The sequence below is a fragment of the Carcharhinus amblyrhynchos genome, chromosome 3, assembly GCF_965287045.1.
Source record: "Carcharhinus amblyrhynchos chromosome 3, sCarAmb.v2.hapA, whole genome shotgun sequence".
Taxonomy (NCBI): domain Eukaryota; kingdom Metazoa; phylum Chordata; class Chondrichthyes; order Carcharhiniformes; family Carcharhinidae; genus Carcharhinus; species Carcharhinus amblyrhynchos.
The window spans coordinates 65,456,933-65,470,574 of NC_137326.1; the positions used below are offsets into that span (position 1 = coordinate 65,456,933).

Genomic DNA, 13,642 nt, shown 5'->3' on the forward strand with positions numbered 1-13,642 from the left:
GGTTAAACTCCATCTGCCACCTCTCCATCCAAGTCTCCAAACCATCTATATCCTGACGGCCCTCATCACTATTCGCAATTTCACCAACCTTTGTGTCATCCGCAAACTCACTAATCAAACCAGTTAAATTTTCCTCCAAATCATTTATATATATTTTACAAATAGCAAAGGTCTCAGCATTGATCCCTGAGAAACACCACTTGTCACAACCCTCTATTCAGAAATGCACCTTTTCGCTGCTACCCTCTGTCTTCTATGACAGACGTGATGTAGAGATGCCGGTGTTGGACTGGGGTAAACACAGTAAGAAGTCTCACAACACCAGGTTAGAGTCCAACCAGTTTATTTGATAGTAATCCCACAAGCTTTCAGAAATGGTGTCCCTTCGTCAGGTGTGTGGAAGGTTCTAATCAGAGAAGGGCATATAAAGTCACAAACAGTTTACAGAATACTGATTAGAATGCAAGTCTTTACAGCTAACCTGCTACTCAAGTCTTAAAGATGCCAGCAATGTGAGTGGAGATAGCATTAGCATAGGTTAAAGAGATGTGTATTGTCTCCAGACAGGACAGTAAGTGAGATTTTGCAAGCCCAGGCAAGTCATGGGGGTTACAGATAGTGCGACATGAACCTGAGATCCCGGTTGAGGCCGTGCTCATGTGTGCGGAACTTGGCTATTAGTGTCTGCTCAGCGAATCTGCGCTGTCGTGTGTCCTGAAGGCCGCCTTGGAGAACGTCCAACCGGAGATCAGAGACCGAATGCCCCGGACTGCTAAAGTGTTCACCAACAGGAAGGGAACAGTCTTGCTTGGTAATCGTCGAGCGGCGTTCACTCATACACTGGGGAGACCATGCAGATGCTACGACAACGGATGAATGAACATCGCTCAACAATCACCAGTCCCTCTCTTTGCTGAATACTCATTTAATATGTCGCCCATTTCTTCTGGCTCCATGCATAGATTCCCTCCCTTGTCCTTGGGTGGGCCAATCCTCTCACACTTTATATATGTATAAAAAGCCTTGGGATCTTCCTTAATCCTGGTGGCCAATAAATTTTCATGACCCTTTTAGCCCTCCTTACTCCTTGCTTAAGTTTCTTTCTACTTTCCTTGTATTCCACACTTGCTCCGTGTGTTCCCAGCCTCCTCACCTTGACAAAAGCTTCCTTTTCCTCTTTGACTAGGCTCACAATATCTCTCGTTATCCAAGGTTCCTGGAACTTGCCATACTTAACTTTCATCTTTAAAGGAATGTGCCGGTCTGGAATTCCCATTAAGTTGCACTTGAAAGCCTCCCACATGCCAGATGTTGACTTGCCCTCAAATATCTGCCCTCAATCTACATCCTTCAGTTTCTGCCTAATATTGTTGTAATTAGCCTTCCCCAATATAGCACCTTCACTTGAGGATTACACTTATCTTTATTCATCAGTACCTTAAAACCTGTGATCACTGTTCCTGAACTGCTCCCCTATTGAAACATCAACCACCTGACCTGGCTCATTCCCCAATACCAGATCCAGTGCGGCCCCTTCTCTCGTTGGGCTACCTACATACTATTGCAAGAAGACCTGGATGGTCCTCACAAACTCAGCCCCATCCACGCCCCTAGCACTAAGTGATTCCTGGTCAATATAGGGGAAGTTAAAATCTCCCACCATAAGAACCCTGTTAGTTCCACATTGTGCCAAAATCTGCCTACATACCTGTTCCTCCATCCCCTGCTGGCTGTTGGGAGGTCTATGATAAACCCTCAACACTGTGACTTCTTATTCCTGAGCTCCACCCATATTGCCTCACTATATGAGCCCTCTGAGGTGTCTTCCTGCAGTACAGCTGTGATATTCACTTTAATCAGTAGTGCAACTCTTCCACCCCACCTGAAACATCTGTACCCTGGAACGTTAAGCTGCCAATCCTGTCCTTCCCTTAACCAGGTGTCTGTGATGGCAATAACATCATAGTTCCAAGTACTAATCCAAGCTCTAAGTTCATCTGTCTTACCTGTTACACTTTTTACATTGAAACAAATGCACTTCAGTCCATCAGACCCTCTTTGAACAGCAAACACATCCTACCTGCTCTTCCTCTGAGTCTTACTGGCCCTAGTCTCTAGTTCCCCTTCAGTTAATTCACTTTTGCTTTGATTCCCATCTGCCTGCCAAACTAGTTTAAATCCTCCCATATGATACAAACCTGCTGGCCAAAATATGCCCCTCCAGTTTAGATGCAGCCCATCCTTCTTGTATAGGTCCCACCTGCCCCAGAAGAGATCCCAATGGTCCAGATATCTGAAACCCTCCCTCTTACACCAGCTGTTTAGCCATGTGTTGAACTGTATTGTCTTCCTATTTACAGCCTCACTGGCACGTGGCACATGAAGTAATCCTGAGGTTACAACCTGAGAGGTCCTCTTTTTAACTTTCTACCTAACTCCCTAAACTGCTGCTGCAGGACCTCATCACTCTTCCTACCTATGTCGTTAGTAGCAATATATACCACGACCTCTCACTGTTCACCCTCTCCCCTCAGAATGCTTTCTGCCCATTCAGAAACATCCTGAATCCTGGTACCAGGGAGGCAACATACCATCCTGGAGTCTCTTTCGTGTGCACAAAAGTGCCTATCTGCACCCCTAACTATAAAGTCCCCAAATAATTTGTACATATTACAAACAGCAAAAGTCCCAGCACCAATCCCTGAGGAACGCCACTAGTCACAGCCCTTCATTCATAAATGCACTCTTCCACTGCTACCTTCTGTCTTCTATGATCGGCAGTGTGACACTGCGAGTGACATCAGGTGGATATCGGTGTTGATGCTGCAAGTGATGTCGGTAGATATTGAGTCATAGAGGTTTACAGTATGGAAACAGGCCCTTTGGCTCAACTTCTCCATGCTGCCCAGTTTTTACTATTAAGCCTGCCCCAGTTACCGTGTTTGGCCCATATCCCTCTGAAGACCATCTTGCTCATGTAACTGTCTAAATGCTTTTTTAAAGATAAAATTGTACCCACCTCTACTACTATTTCTGGCAACTTGTTTAAGACTCCCCTACTTTTGGGAAAAGATGTTGCCTATCTACCTTATAAATGCCCCACATTATTTTGTAGACCTCTAAGATCACCCCTAGGTCTCTTAAGCTCCAGGAAAAAAAAAGTCCCAGTCTATCAAGCCTCTCCTTATAACTCAAACCATCAAGTCCTGATAAGAGCCTAGTAAATATTTTCTGCACTCTTTCTAGTTTAATAATATCCTTTCTATAATGGGGTGACCAGAACTGTACACAGTATTCCAAGTGCGGCCTTACCAATGTCTTGTATATCTTCAACAAGACGTCCTAACTCCTGTATTCAATGTTCTGACCAATTAAATGCCTTTTTCACCTGTGACACCACTTTCAAGGAGTTATGAACCTGTACCTCTAGATCTCTTTTTTCTATAACTCTCTCTAATCCCTACCATTAACTGAGGAAGTCCTGCCCTGATTCGATCTACCAAAATGCATTACCTTGCATTTATCTAAATTTAAACTCCATCTGCCATTCATTGCCACAGGCCCAATTAAGCAATTCTAGATAACCTTCTTCACTGTCCACTATACCACTAACCTTGGTGTCATCTACAAACTTACTAACCATGCCTGCAAAATTCTCATCCAAATCATTAATATAATTACATCGCTGGTGTGACACTGAAAGAATCACTGGAGGGGGCGGGGGGTGGGGAGCTGGAAATTGTTGATCTGACACTGCAAGGAAATTGCTGGCGTGACACTGAGAGGAGAATATTGCTGCAGTGATATTGCAAATGACGCTGTGGGGGGGTCACTGGTGTGATACTGCGAATGATGGTGGGATGGGGCAGAAATTGGCAGGACAGTGAGTCACACTGTGTGTGCGTGTGCGTGTGGGTGTTGTGGGGGAGCGGGGGGAGGAGGAGGAGAATTGCCAATGTGACATTGCGAGTGACACTGATCAGAGTCCGCTGGTGTGACACGATGAATGATATTGAATGGATATCTGGCATCATTCCAGCCTTGGGTCACTGTGGGGAGTTTGCACATTTTCCCCGTGTCTGCATGGATTTCCTCCCACAGTCCAAAAATGTGCAGGTTAGGTTGATTAGCCATGCTAAATTGTCCATTACCATCAGGGGGATTAGCTGGGTAAAATGCATACGGTTGCAGGAATAGGGCTTGGGTAGGATTGTGGTCAGTGCAGACACGATGGGCTGAATGGCCTCCTTCTGTAGGGATTCTATGATATCGACAGTGTGACACAGAGTGATGCTGTGAAGAAACTGCTGGTGTGACACTGGGGGGATCACCGCTGTGACACTTTGACATGAAGGGGTGGTGAGAGGTGAGATCATCAGCGCGATGCTGTGAGTGACACCGGGGCAGGGGAGATCGCTGGTGCGATTCCGCAAAGTGACACAGTGGGGGGCAGGGGAGGAAACCACCATGTAACACTGCAAGCACAGCTAGGAATGGGGGGGAAGAGAATGGTTACGTGATGCTGAGAGTAAGGCTGGGGTGGTTGGGGCAGATCTCTGGTGCCACACTGCAAGTGATGCCATGTGGGGGGGAGATATCAGTGTGACACTGCGAGAGATTGCTGCTGTGAGAGTGTCATGCTGAGGAGAGGCTGTCAGTGTGACACTATGAGTGACACAGGGAAGTTGGAGAGGGGAAACAGTTGCTGTGATTTGCCATGGAGAGGACAGGAGGAGCAGAAAACCTGCAGACTGAACTATGAGTGACATTGCAGGGAGGAAGAACTGCGAGCTATACCAAGGGGGATCATCCATGTAACACGAGTGATGCTGTGCGCGGGTGTGTGTGTGTGTGTCGTGTCACCATGAAACTGCCTCCACCCTGCCAGCCCCAGCTGCCCCATATTTCAGAAACTCTAACCCATCTCAGGACCAGACAGATACCCCCCAGCCACTGCTGGAGGACCAGAGAGAGACCCTCCCAGCAGCTGTGGCAGACCACCAACTAGTAAGCCCCACCAGTGAAAATATTGAAGTCTGAGCCGTTTGCCTCTCACCTGGAATCCAGCCATGATGAGAGACGCCATCATCTCCCTGTCACCATTACTTCCCTCTTCCCTGATAACCGCTACTCGTGGCTCTGACATTCCTGCCAATAAATGAAAGTTATTGTCAGTCTCCACAGTCACAGCAAATCAGTGATAATTAAAGAACAGCTCAGCTAATGGAAGAACTGTGGAGGAGCTCTGATTGGGGTCACACTATATTGACCAATGAGGGGGGGCTCTGATCAGGGGTCACTCTATTGACCAACGAGATCTGACAGTAGTCACACTGTATTCACTGGGGCTTCAGATGACGGGGTCACTCTATTGACTGGGGGTTCAGATCAGGGGAAATACAGTACTGACAGGGGGTCTGATCAGGGGTCATTATGTATTGACTCGGAGGTGGGGGTCACATCAGGGGTACTCTGTATTAATTAGGTGGTGGGGGTGGTCTGATTGAGGGCCATTGTGTATTGACTGGGGGGTGGGGGTAGAGGAGGAAAGAAGAAGAAGAAGAAGAGGAGATAGGGAGTTCTGATCAGAGATTGACCGGGGTCACTCTGTATTGACCAAGGAGGTTGGACCACTGGTCACGCTATTGATTGGGGGGGCGTGGTTGGTGGGCTTCAGATCAGGGTCACTTGCAGGGTGGGGTCTGATAGGGGTCAATCAATATTGCCTTCAGGGTTCTGCTCAGGGGTCAGTCTGTACTGATGGGGGATCAGACAAGTGGTCATTTTGCATTGACCATGGGGATCAGACCTGTATTTATTTATTAGTGTCAAGTAATCTTGCAATTACACTGCAATGAAGTTACTGTGAAAATTGCCTAGTCACCACATTTCAGCGCCTGTTCGGGTACACCGAGGGAGAATTTAGTATGGTTAATGCACATAACCAGTATGTCTTTCGGAATGTGGGAGGAAACCAGAGCACTCAAAAGAAACCCAAGCAGACATGGACAGACTCCACATAGACAGTGGTGCAAGCGGGAATCGAACCAGATCCCTGGTGCTGTGAGGCAGCAGTGCTAACTATTGTGTGGTCACTCTGCATTGACTGGGGAATCAGACCAATGGTCACTCTGTATTGACCGGGGGATCGGACCAGTGGTCACTTTGTATTCATCAGGGTGCTGGTGGTGGTGGGGGCAGGGATCCAACCATTGGTCACTGTATTGACTGGGGGGCATCAGACCAGTGGTACTCTGTATTGATGGGGGTGGCGGGGGGAGATTGGAACTGTGGTCACAAAGCAGTAGGGAGATGAAAGAGAAGGTTGAGGATAGCACAGAAGTTAAAGAGAGCACTTTAAATAGTAAAGGCAGTGTCAGTAATCCTAGTACCAGACAGGTCAGGCGAGAGCAGGGCAAAGAGCAAGGGAAGTCCAGATTAAACTGCATTTATCTCCATGCAAGAGACCTGACAGGCAAGGCAGCTGAACTCAGGGCGTGGATAAAAAAGTAAAGTTTATTTATTAGTCACAAAGTGTCTTACATTAAAACCACAATGAAGTTACTGCGAAAATGCCCTAGTTGCCACACTCCGGTGCCTGTTCAGATACACTGAGGGAAAGTTTAGCATGGTCAATACACCTAACCAGCATGTCTTCCAGGCGGCATAGCAGTTAGCACTGCTGCCTCACAGCGCCAGGAACTCTGGTTCGATTCCCAGCTTGGGTTACTGTCTGTGTGGAGTCTGCACGTTCTCCCCACATCTGTGTGGGTTTCCTCTGGGTGCTCTGGTTTCCTCCCGCAGTCTGAAAGATGTGCTGGTTTGGTGCATTGACCCAAACAGGCGCAGAAGTGTGGCGATTAGGGGAATTTCACAATAACTTCATTGTAGTATTAATATAAGCCTTACTTGTGATTAATAAATAAACTTTTCTTTCAGACTGTGGGAGGAAAGTAGAGCACCTGGAAGAAACCCAAGCAGACACGGAGAGAAGGTAGAAACTCCACATAGACACTGACCCGCACAGCTGGGGATCAAACCCGGGTCCCTGGCACCGTGAGGCAGCAGTGCTAACCACTGCACCACTACAGGTACAGGGATATTATAGCTATTATGAAACATGGTTAAGGGAGGGACAGGATTGGCAGCTCAATTTTCTAGGGTACAGAATAGGGGGTAAGAGGGAGGGGGATTTGCACTTTTGATTAGGGAAAACCTCACAGCAGTACTACGAGGAGTATTTCCGAGGGTTTGCCCACTGATTCTATATGGGCAGAACTCAGAAATAAGGGGGAAATCACTTTGACAGAAGTGTACTATAGGCCCCCAAACAGTCAGCGGGAAATTAAGGAGCAAATACGTAAGGAGATTAATAAGGAGAGTAAGAAAAATAGAGTGGTAATAGTAGGGGGCTTTAACTTTCCCAACATTGACTGGGATGGCCATTGTATTAGAGGTTTGGATGCAGAGAAACCTGAGTGTGTTCAGGAGGAATTTCCCATTCAGTATGTGGATGGCCTGGCTGGAGAGGGGATAAAACTTGACCTCCTCCTGGGAGGTAAGGAAGGGAAGCTACCAGATGTTTCGATGAGGGATCACTTTGAGACAGTGACCATAATGCGATTAGTTTTAAGATAGCTTTGGAGAATGATAGGTCTGGCCCAAAAGTTAAAATGCTAAATTGGGGCAAGGCCAATTTTAATGGTATTACAAAGAACAAAGAAAAATACAGCAGAAGAACAGGCCCTTTGGTTCTCCAAACCTGCACTGGCCATGATGCCTGCCTACACTAAAACTGTATACACCTGCGGAGTCCGTATCCTTACATCCATCCTCACTTGCTCTCACCACCTCCCCAGGCAATGCATTCGACATTCACTACTGTGTAAAAAACTTGCCTCATACATTGCATCTAAACTTTTCCCCATGCATCTTAAATCTACGTTTCCGAGTACTTGACTTTTCTATCTTAGAAGAGAACATCTGACTATCCAGTCTGTCCACGCTATTCATAATCTTGTAAACCTCTATCAGTCACCCCTCAACCTCCAATGTTCCACTGAGAACAAACCAAGTTTATCCAACCTCTCCTCATAGCTAACACCCTCCAGACCAGGCAACAACCTGGTAAACCTCTTCTGTACCCTCTCCAAAGCATCTACATCCTTCTAGTAGTATGGCAACCAGAATTATATACAATATTCTAAATGAGACCTAACTAAGGCTCTATACAGCTGCTGCACGACCTGCCAATTTTTACACTCAATGTCCTGACTGATGAAGGCAAACATGCCACACGCTTTTTTGACTACCTTATCCACCTGCGATGCCAGTTTCAAAGATCAGTGGACATGTATGCCCAGATCTCTCTGCCTGTCAATACACCTAAGGGTCCTACCAATTACTGCATAATTCCTACATGCCTTGGGCCTTCCAAAATGCATTATCTTACACTTGTCCAAAGTAAACTCCATCATCCATTTCTCTGCCCAAGTCTCCAACTAGTCTATACCTTGCTGTATCTTCTGACAATCCTCTTCATTATCACAATTCCACCAATTTTTGTGTCATTTGCAAACTTATTTATCAGACCAGCTACATTTTCCTCCAAATCATTTATATATACTACAAACAACAAAGGTCCCAGAACTGATCCCTGTGCAACATTGCTAGTCACAGCCTTCCATTCAGAAAAGCATCCCTCTATTGCTCCCCTCTGTCTCCTATGGTTCTGTATCCATTTTGCCACTGATCCGCTGATTCTGTGTGACTTCACCTTTCGTATCAGTCCATCATGAGGTACCTTGTCAAAGGTTTTAGTGAAGTCCATGTATACAACACCCACATTTCTCTCATCTATCATCTTTGTCACTTCCTCGAAAATCTCGATCAAGTTGGTGAGGAACGACCTCCCCTTCATAACACCATGCTGTCAATCACTAATAAGTCCATTTGTTGTAGTAGACAGGAACTTTCAAAAGTTGATTGGGGTAGTCTGTTGGGAGGCAAAGGGACAGCTGATAAGGGAGGCTTTCAAAAGTGCATTAACCAGGGTTCAGGGTAGGCACATTTCTTTTAGAAAGGGCAAGTTTGGTAGAAGCAGGGAACCTTGATGACTCACTATATTGAGGCTCTGGTCAAAAAGAGGAAGGAGGCACATGATATGCATAGGCAGCTGGGATCAAACGGATCCCTTGGAGAGCATAGAGGGTGTAGGAGTAGGAATCAGGAGGGCAAAAAGAGGACACAGTTCGCTTTGCAGATAAGGCAAAGGAGAGTACAAAGGGCTACGAATTCATAAAGGGCAAAAGAGTAACTAGGGACGGAGTAGGGCTTCTTAAGGAATCATAAGATCATCTAGGTGCAGATCCACAAGAATGGGTGAAATCCTAAATGAATATTTCTCATCAGTATTTACTGTTGAGAAAAGCATGGATGTTAGGGAACTTGGGGAAATAAATAGTGATGTCTTGAGGAGTGTACCTATTACAGAGAAGGAGGGGCTGGAAATCTTAAAGCGCATCAAGGTAGATAAATTCTCGGGACCTGATGAAACATCCCAGGACGTTACGGGAGACCAGGAAGGAAATTGCGGGTCGCCTAGCAGAGGTATTTGAATTGTTGACACCACAGGTGAGGTGCCTGAAGATTGGAGTATGGCAAATGTTGTGCCTTTGCTTTAGAAGGGCTGCAGGGAAAAGCCGGAGAGCTACAGGCTGGTCAACCTAACGTCTGTAATGGGTAATTGTTCGAAGGTTTTCTGAGAGACAGGATCAACAGGCATTTACAGAAGCAATGACTGATGAGGGAGTCAGCATGGCTTTGTGTGTGAAAAATCATGATTCATGAACTTGATTCAGTTTTTTGAAGGGATAACCAAGAAGGTTGATGAAAGCAGTGCAGTTGATGCTGTCTACATGGACTTTAGCAAGGCCTTTGCACAAAGTTAAATCTCACGGGATCCAGTGTGAGGTAGTCAAATGGATACAAAATCAGCTTGATGACAGAAGACAGAGGGTGGTTGCAGAGGGTTGTTTTTCATACTGGAGATCTGTGATCAGCAGAGCCTGAGGAATTGGTGCCTGGTCTACTGTTATTTGTCATTTATATTAATGATTTGGATGAGAATTTAGAAGGCAAGTTTGCAGATGACATCAAGATTGGTGGCTTAGTGGACAATGAGGAAGGTTATCTTGGATTGTAACAAAATCTTGATCAATTGGGCTAATGGGCTGATGAATGACAGATGGAGTTTAATTTAGAGAAATGTGACGCGATTCATTTTGATATATCAAACCAGGGCAAGATTTAGTTAATGATAGGGTGTTGGGGAGAGTTTCAAAACAGAGAGATCTAGGTGTACAGTTTCATTGGTCAGAACATTGAATACAGGAGTTGGGACGTCTTGTTGAAGACTTGGTAAGGCCACACTTGGAATACAGTGTACAGTTCTGATCACCCTATTATAGAAAGGATATTATTAAACTCGAAAGAGCGCAGAAAAGATTTAGTAGGATGCTACGGGGTTTGATTGGTTGTGTTATGAGGAGAAGCTGGATAGACTGTGACTTTCTGCCCTGGAGGTAGGAGATTTGGGGCTGATCTTATAGCGGTCTATAAAATTATGAGGGGCATAGATCAGCTCAATAGTCAATATTGTTTCCCAAAGGTAGGGGAGTCTAAAACTAGGGGGCATAAATTTAAGGTGAGAGATACAAAAGGACTCAGAGGGACAATTTTTTTCACACAGAGGGTGCTGAGTGTCTGGAACAAGCTGCCAGAGGTAAAAAGTTTTTTTAAAAAAACTGATAAGTTATTTATTAGCCACAAGTAAGGCTTACCTTATCACTGCAATGAAATTACTATGAAATTTCCTGAGTCGCCACAGTCCGGCACCTGTTCAGGTCAATGCACCTAACCAGCACATCCTTCAGAATGATAGCGGTAGAGGCAGATACAATTTTATCTTTTAAAAAGCATTCAGACAGTTACGTGGGTAAGATGGCTATAGAGGGATATGGGCCAAATGCAGGCAATTGGGATTAGCTTAGTGGTTAAAAAAAAGAGGGCAACATGGACAAGTTAGGCCAAAGGATCCGTTTCCATGCTGTAAACTGCTATAACTCTATGTATTGACTGGGGGAATTGGACCAGTGATCACTCTGTACTGACAGGGGTTCTGATCAGGTGTCACTCTACATGGACTGAGGGATTGGATTAGGGTCACTCTGTATAGTCCGGTGGGGAGGGGTTCAGATCACAGCGGTTACTTTATATTGGCCCGTTAATCTGATCAGAAGTCACTCCATATTGACCAGTGGGTTTTCTGATCAGGTGTCACTCTGTATTGATCAGCGGTGGTTCAGGTCAGTGGTCACTCCATTGCTCGGTGGGATCTGATCAGGGTCAATCAGAATTATTTGGGGGTTTCTACTCAAGGGTCACTCTGTATGGATCGGGTGGAGGGGGTAGCGGGGAGGAAATAGTCCAGTAGTCACTTTGTATTGTCTGGGGGGAATCAGACCTGTGGCTATTTTCACAGTAACTTCATTGCAGTGTTAATGTAAGTCTACGTGTGACTAATAAATAAACATTAACACTGCAATGAAGCTACTGTGAAAATCCCCTGGTTGCCACACTCCGGTGGCTGTTCAGGTACACTGAGGGAGAATTTAAAATGGCCAATCAACCTAACCTGCAGAGCTTTGGACTGTGGTAGGAAATCGGAGGAAACTCATGCAGACATGAGGAGAACATGCAAACACCACACAGACAGTGACCCAAGCAGGGAATCGAACCCGAGTCCCTGGCACTGTGAAGCAGCAATGCTAACACTGTGCCGCCGTGCGGTCACTCTGTATTGATCAGGGGAATCAGACCAGTGGTTACTCTGTATTGACTGTGGGGATTGGATCAGTGGTCAATCTACTGACCGAGAGGATTGGATCAGTGGTCACTCTGTAAACCTGGTGTTGTCAGACTTTTTACTGCGTTTACGCCAGTCCAACGCCAGCATACCCACATCATCACTCTGTATTGACCAGGGGGAATTGGACCAGGGTCAATCTATTGACCGGGGGATCAGACCAGTGGTCACTCTGTGTTGACCAGGGGTTCAGATCAGTAGTCAATCTATTGACTGGAAGGATCAGACCAGTGGTCATTCTATGTTGACCAGGGGTTCAGATCAGTGGTCACTTTGTATTGACTGGGGGTGGTGGGGGGATGGAGAGGGGGCGGGGTTCTGACCAGTGGCACTATGTATGTACTGGGGATCGGATCAGGGTCACTCTTTATCAACCAGTGTGATCTGATCGGTGTCAATTAGTACTGCCAGGGGACTTCTGCTCAGCGTCAACTCTATATTGACCAGTGGGACTTGAGATCGGGGTCACTCAGTATTGACCAGGATATTCAGATCAGTGGTCACCTTGTATTGACTGGGAGTTTTAGATCAGGGTTCAATCTTTATTAACGGGGTTGGGGGAGGGGGGGGGGGGGCGGTTCTGATCAGCAGTCAAGCTGTGTTGACTGGGTGGATCAGACCAGTGTTCAGGGGTTCTGGTCAGGGTCATTCTTATTGTGAAGTTGATTTTGTGAAGTTGGAATTTGATGTTGATAAAAAAAAAATGTAAATAAGACTAGAGGGAAAAAAAACATTGTGCGGTCCCTTTAAAAGCTGGTATGTTTGTTTGAGTGCTTAGAGGGTTAAAAAGTCAAGTATATCCAAAGTTTAGGCTGAAACATTTATATCAAAAAGTCAAACGATAATCTTGACAAGACAACCTGTTGTTGTTTGAATTTTGCCCTGTCAATTTAAAGCCGGCACTCCGCTACAAAGAACCTGTAAGACTCGAATGAGGTGTTGACAGCAGCAGAACAATCCTATTGTAGGAAATGTGATGGGTCATCACAGATATAAAAGAGAGTGCAAGGGGGAAAAACAGATAGCAGATAGCAACTGCCACTTCTCAAGCCTTGAGAGAGAGAGAGAGAGAGAGAGCAAATGTCAATCGCAAAGAGCTGTGAGTTCTCACTCTTTCAGCTTTGTATATGTCTTAACAGAAAGCACCATCTAATCAATGAAAGGTACCAAATCAGAAAGATGGGGAAATCAATGGGGAAAGTCTAGAAGATTCCAAAAAATACAAAACCTGGTTGTATTTTTTTTTGAGTGACTAAATTCTATTATTACCTTTTTGTATTAATGAACGGGCATTGTATTTATTTGAACAGCGTTCCAATAGAACCTTATTTTTATGTGGTTTATTACTTGTTTAAAGTTCCATGTTAGTTAAATAAATAAACTATTGAGGATTCATCTTAAAGTGAGTGTCAGATATTTGTTAGTTAACCACTAAATATTACTTAAAGACTTTGGTGGATTGGCTATGCTAAATTGACCCTTAGTGTCAAGGGGACTAGCTAGGGTAAATGCATAGGGTTATGGGGATAGGGTTTGGCTGGGATTATTGTTGGTGATGAATGGCCTTCTTCTGCACTGTAGGGATTCTGTGATTCTATGACAGTTCACCTTCCCACATACTTTTAACAGATTACAAGGCAAGGTATTCCTCTTTGGGAACTCCGCATTCTGTCTAAAAAGGGACCAATCTTGTCGTTGTAACACACCGTATTGACT

The 13,642-nt window shown here is 45.3% G+C and overlaps 1 protein-coding gene across 3 annotated transcripts in view; it reads right to left on the reverse strand.

Annotated features, from left to right (window-relative positions):
• The window catches only part of pfas (phosphoribosylformylglycinamidine synthase), a 158,706-nt gene that overhangs the window by 22,777 nt on the left and 122,287 nt on the right, over positions 1-13,642 (reverse strand). For all 3 annotated transcript variants that reach the window (XM_080184918.1, XM_080184910.1, XM_080184925.1), the window contains one exon: positions 5,057-5,148. In XM_080184918.1, the coding sequence (XP_080041044.1) occupies positions 5,057-5,148 (92 nt within the window). The remainder of the gene's footprint in view (positions 1-5,056; positions 5,149-13,642) is intronic.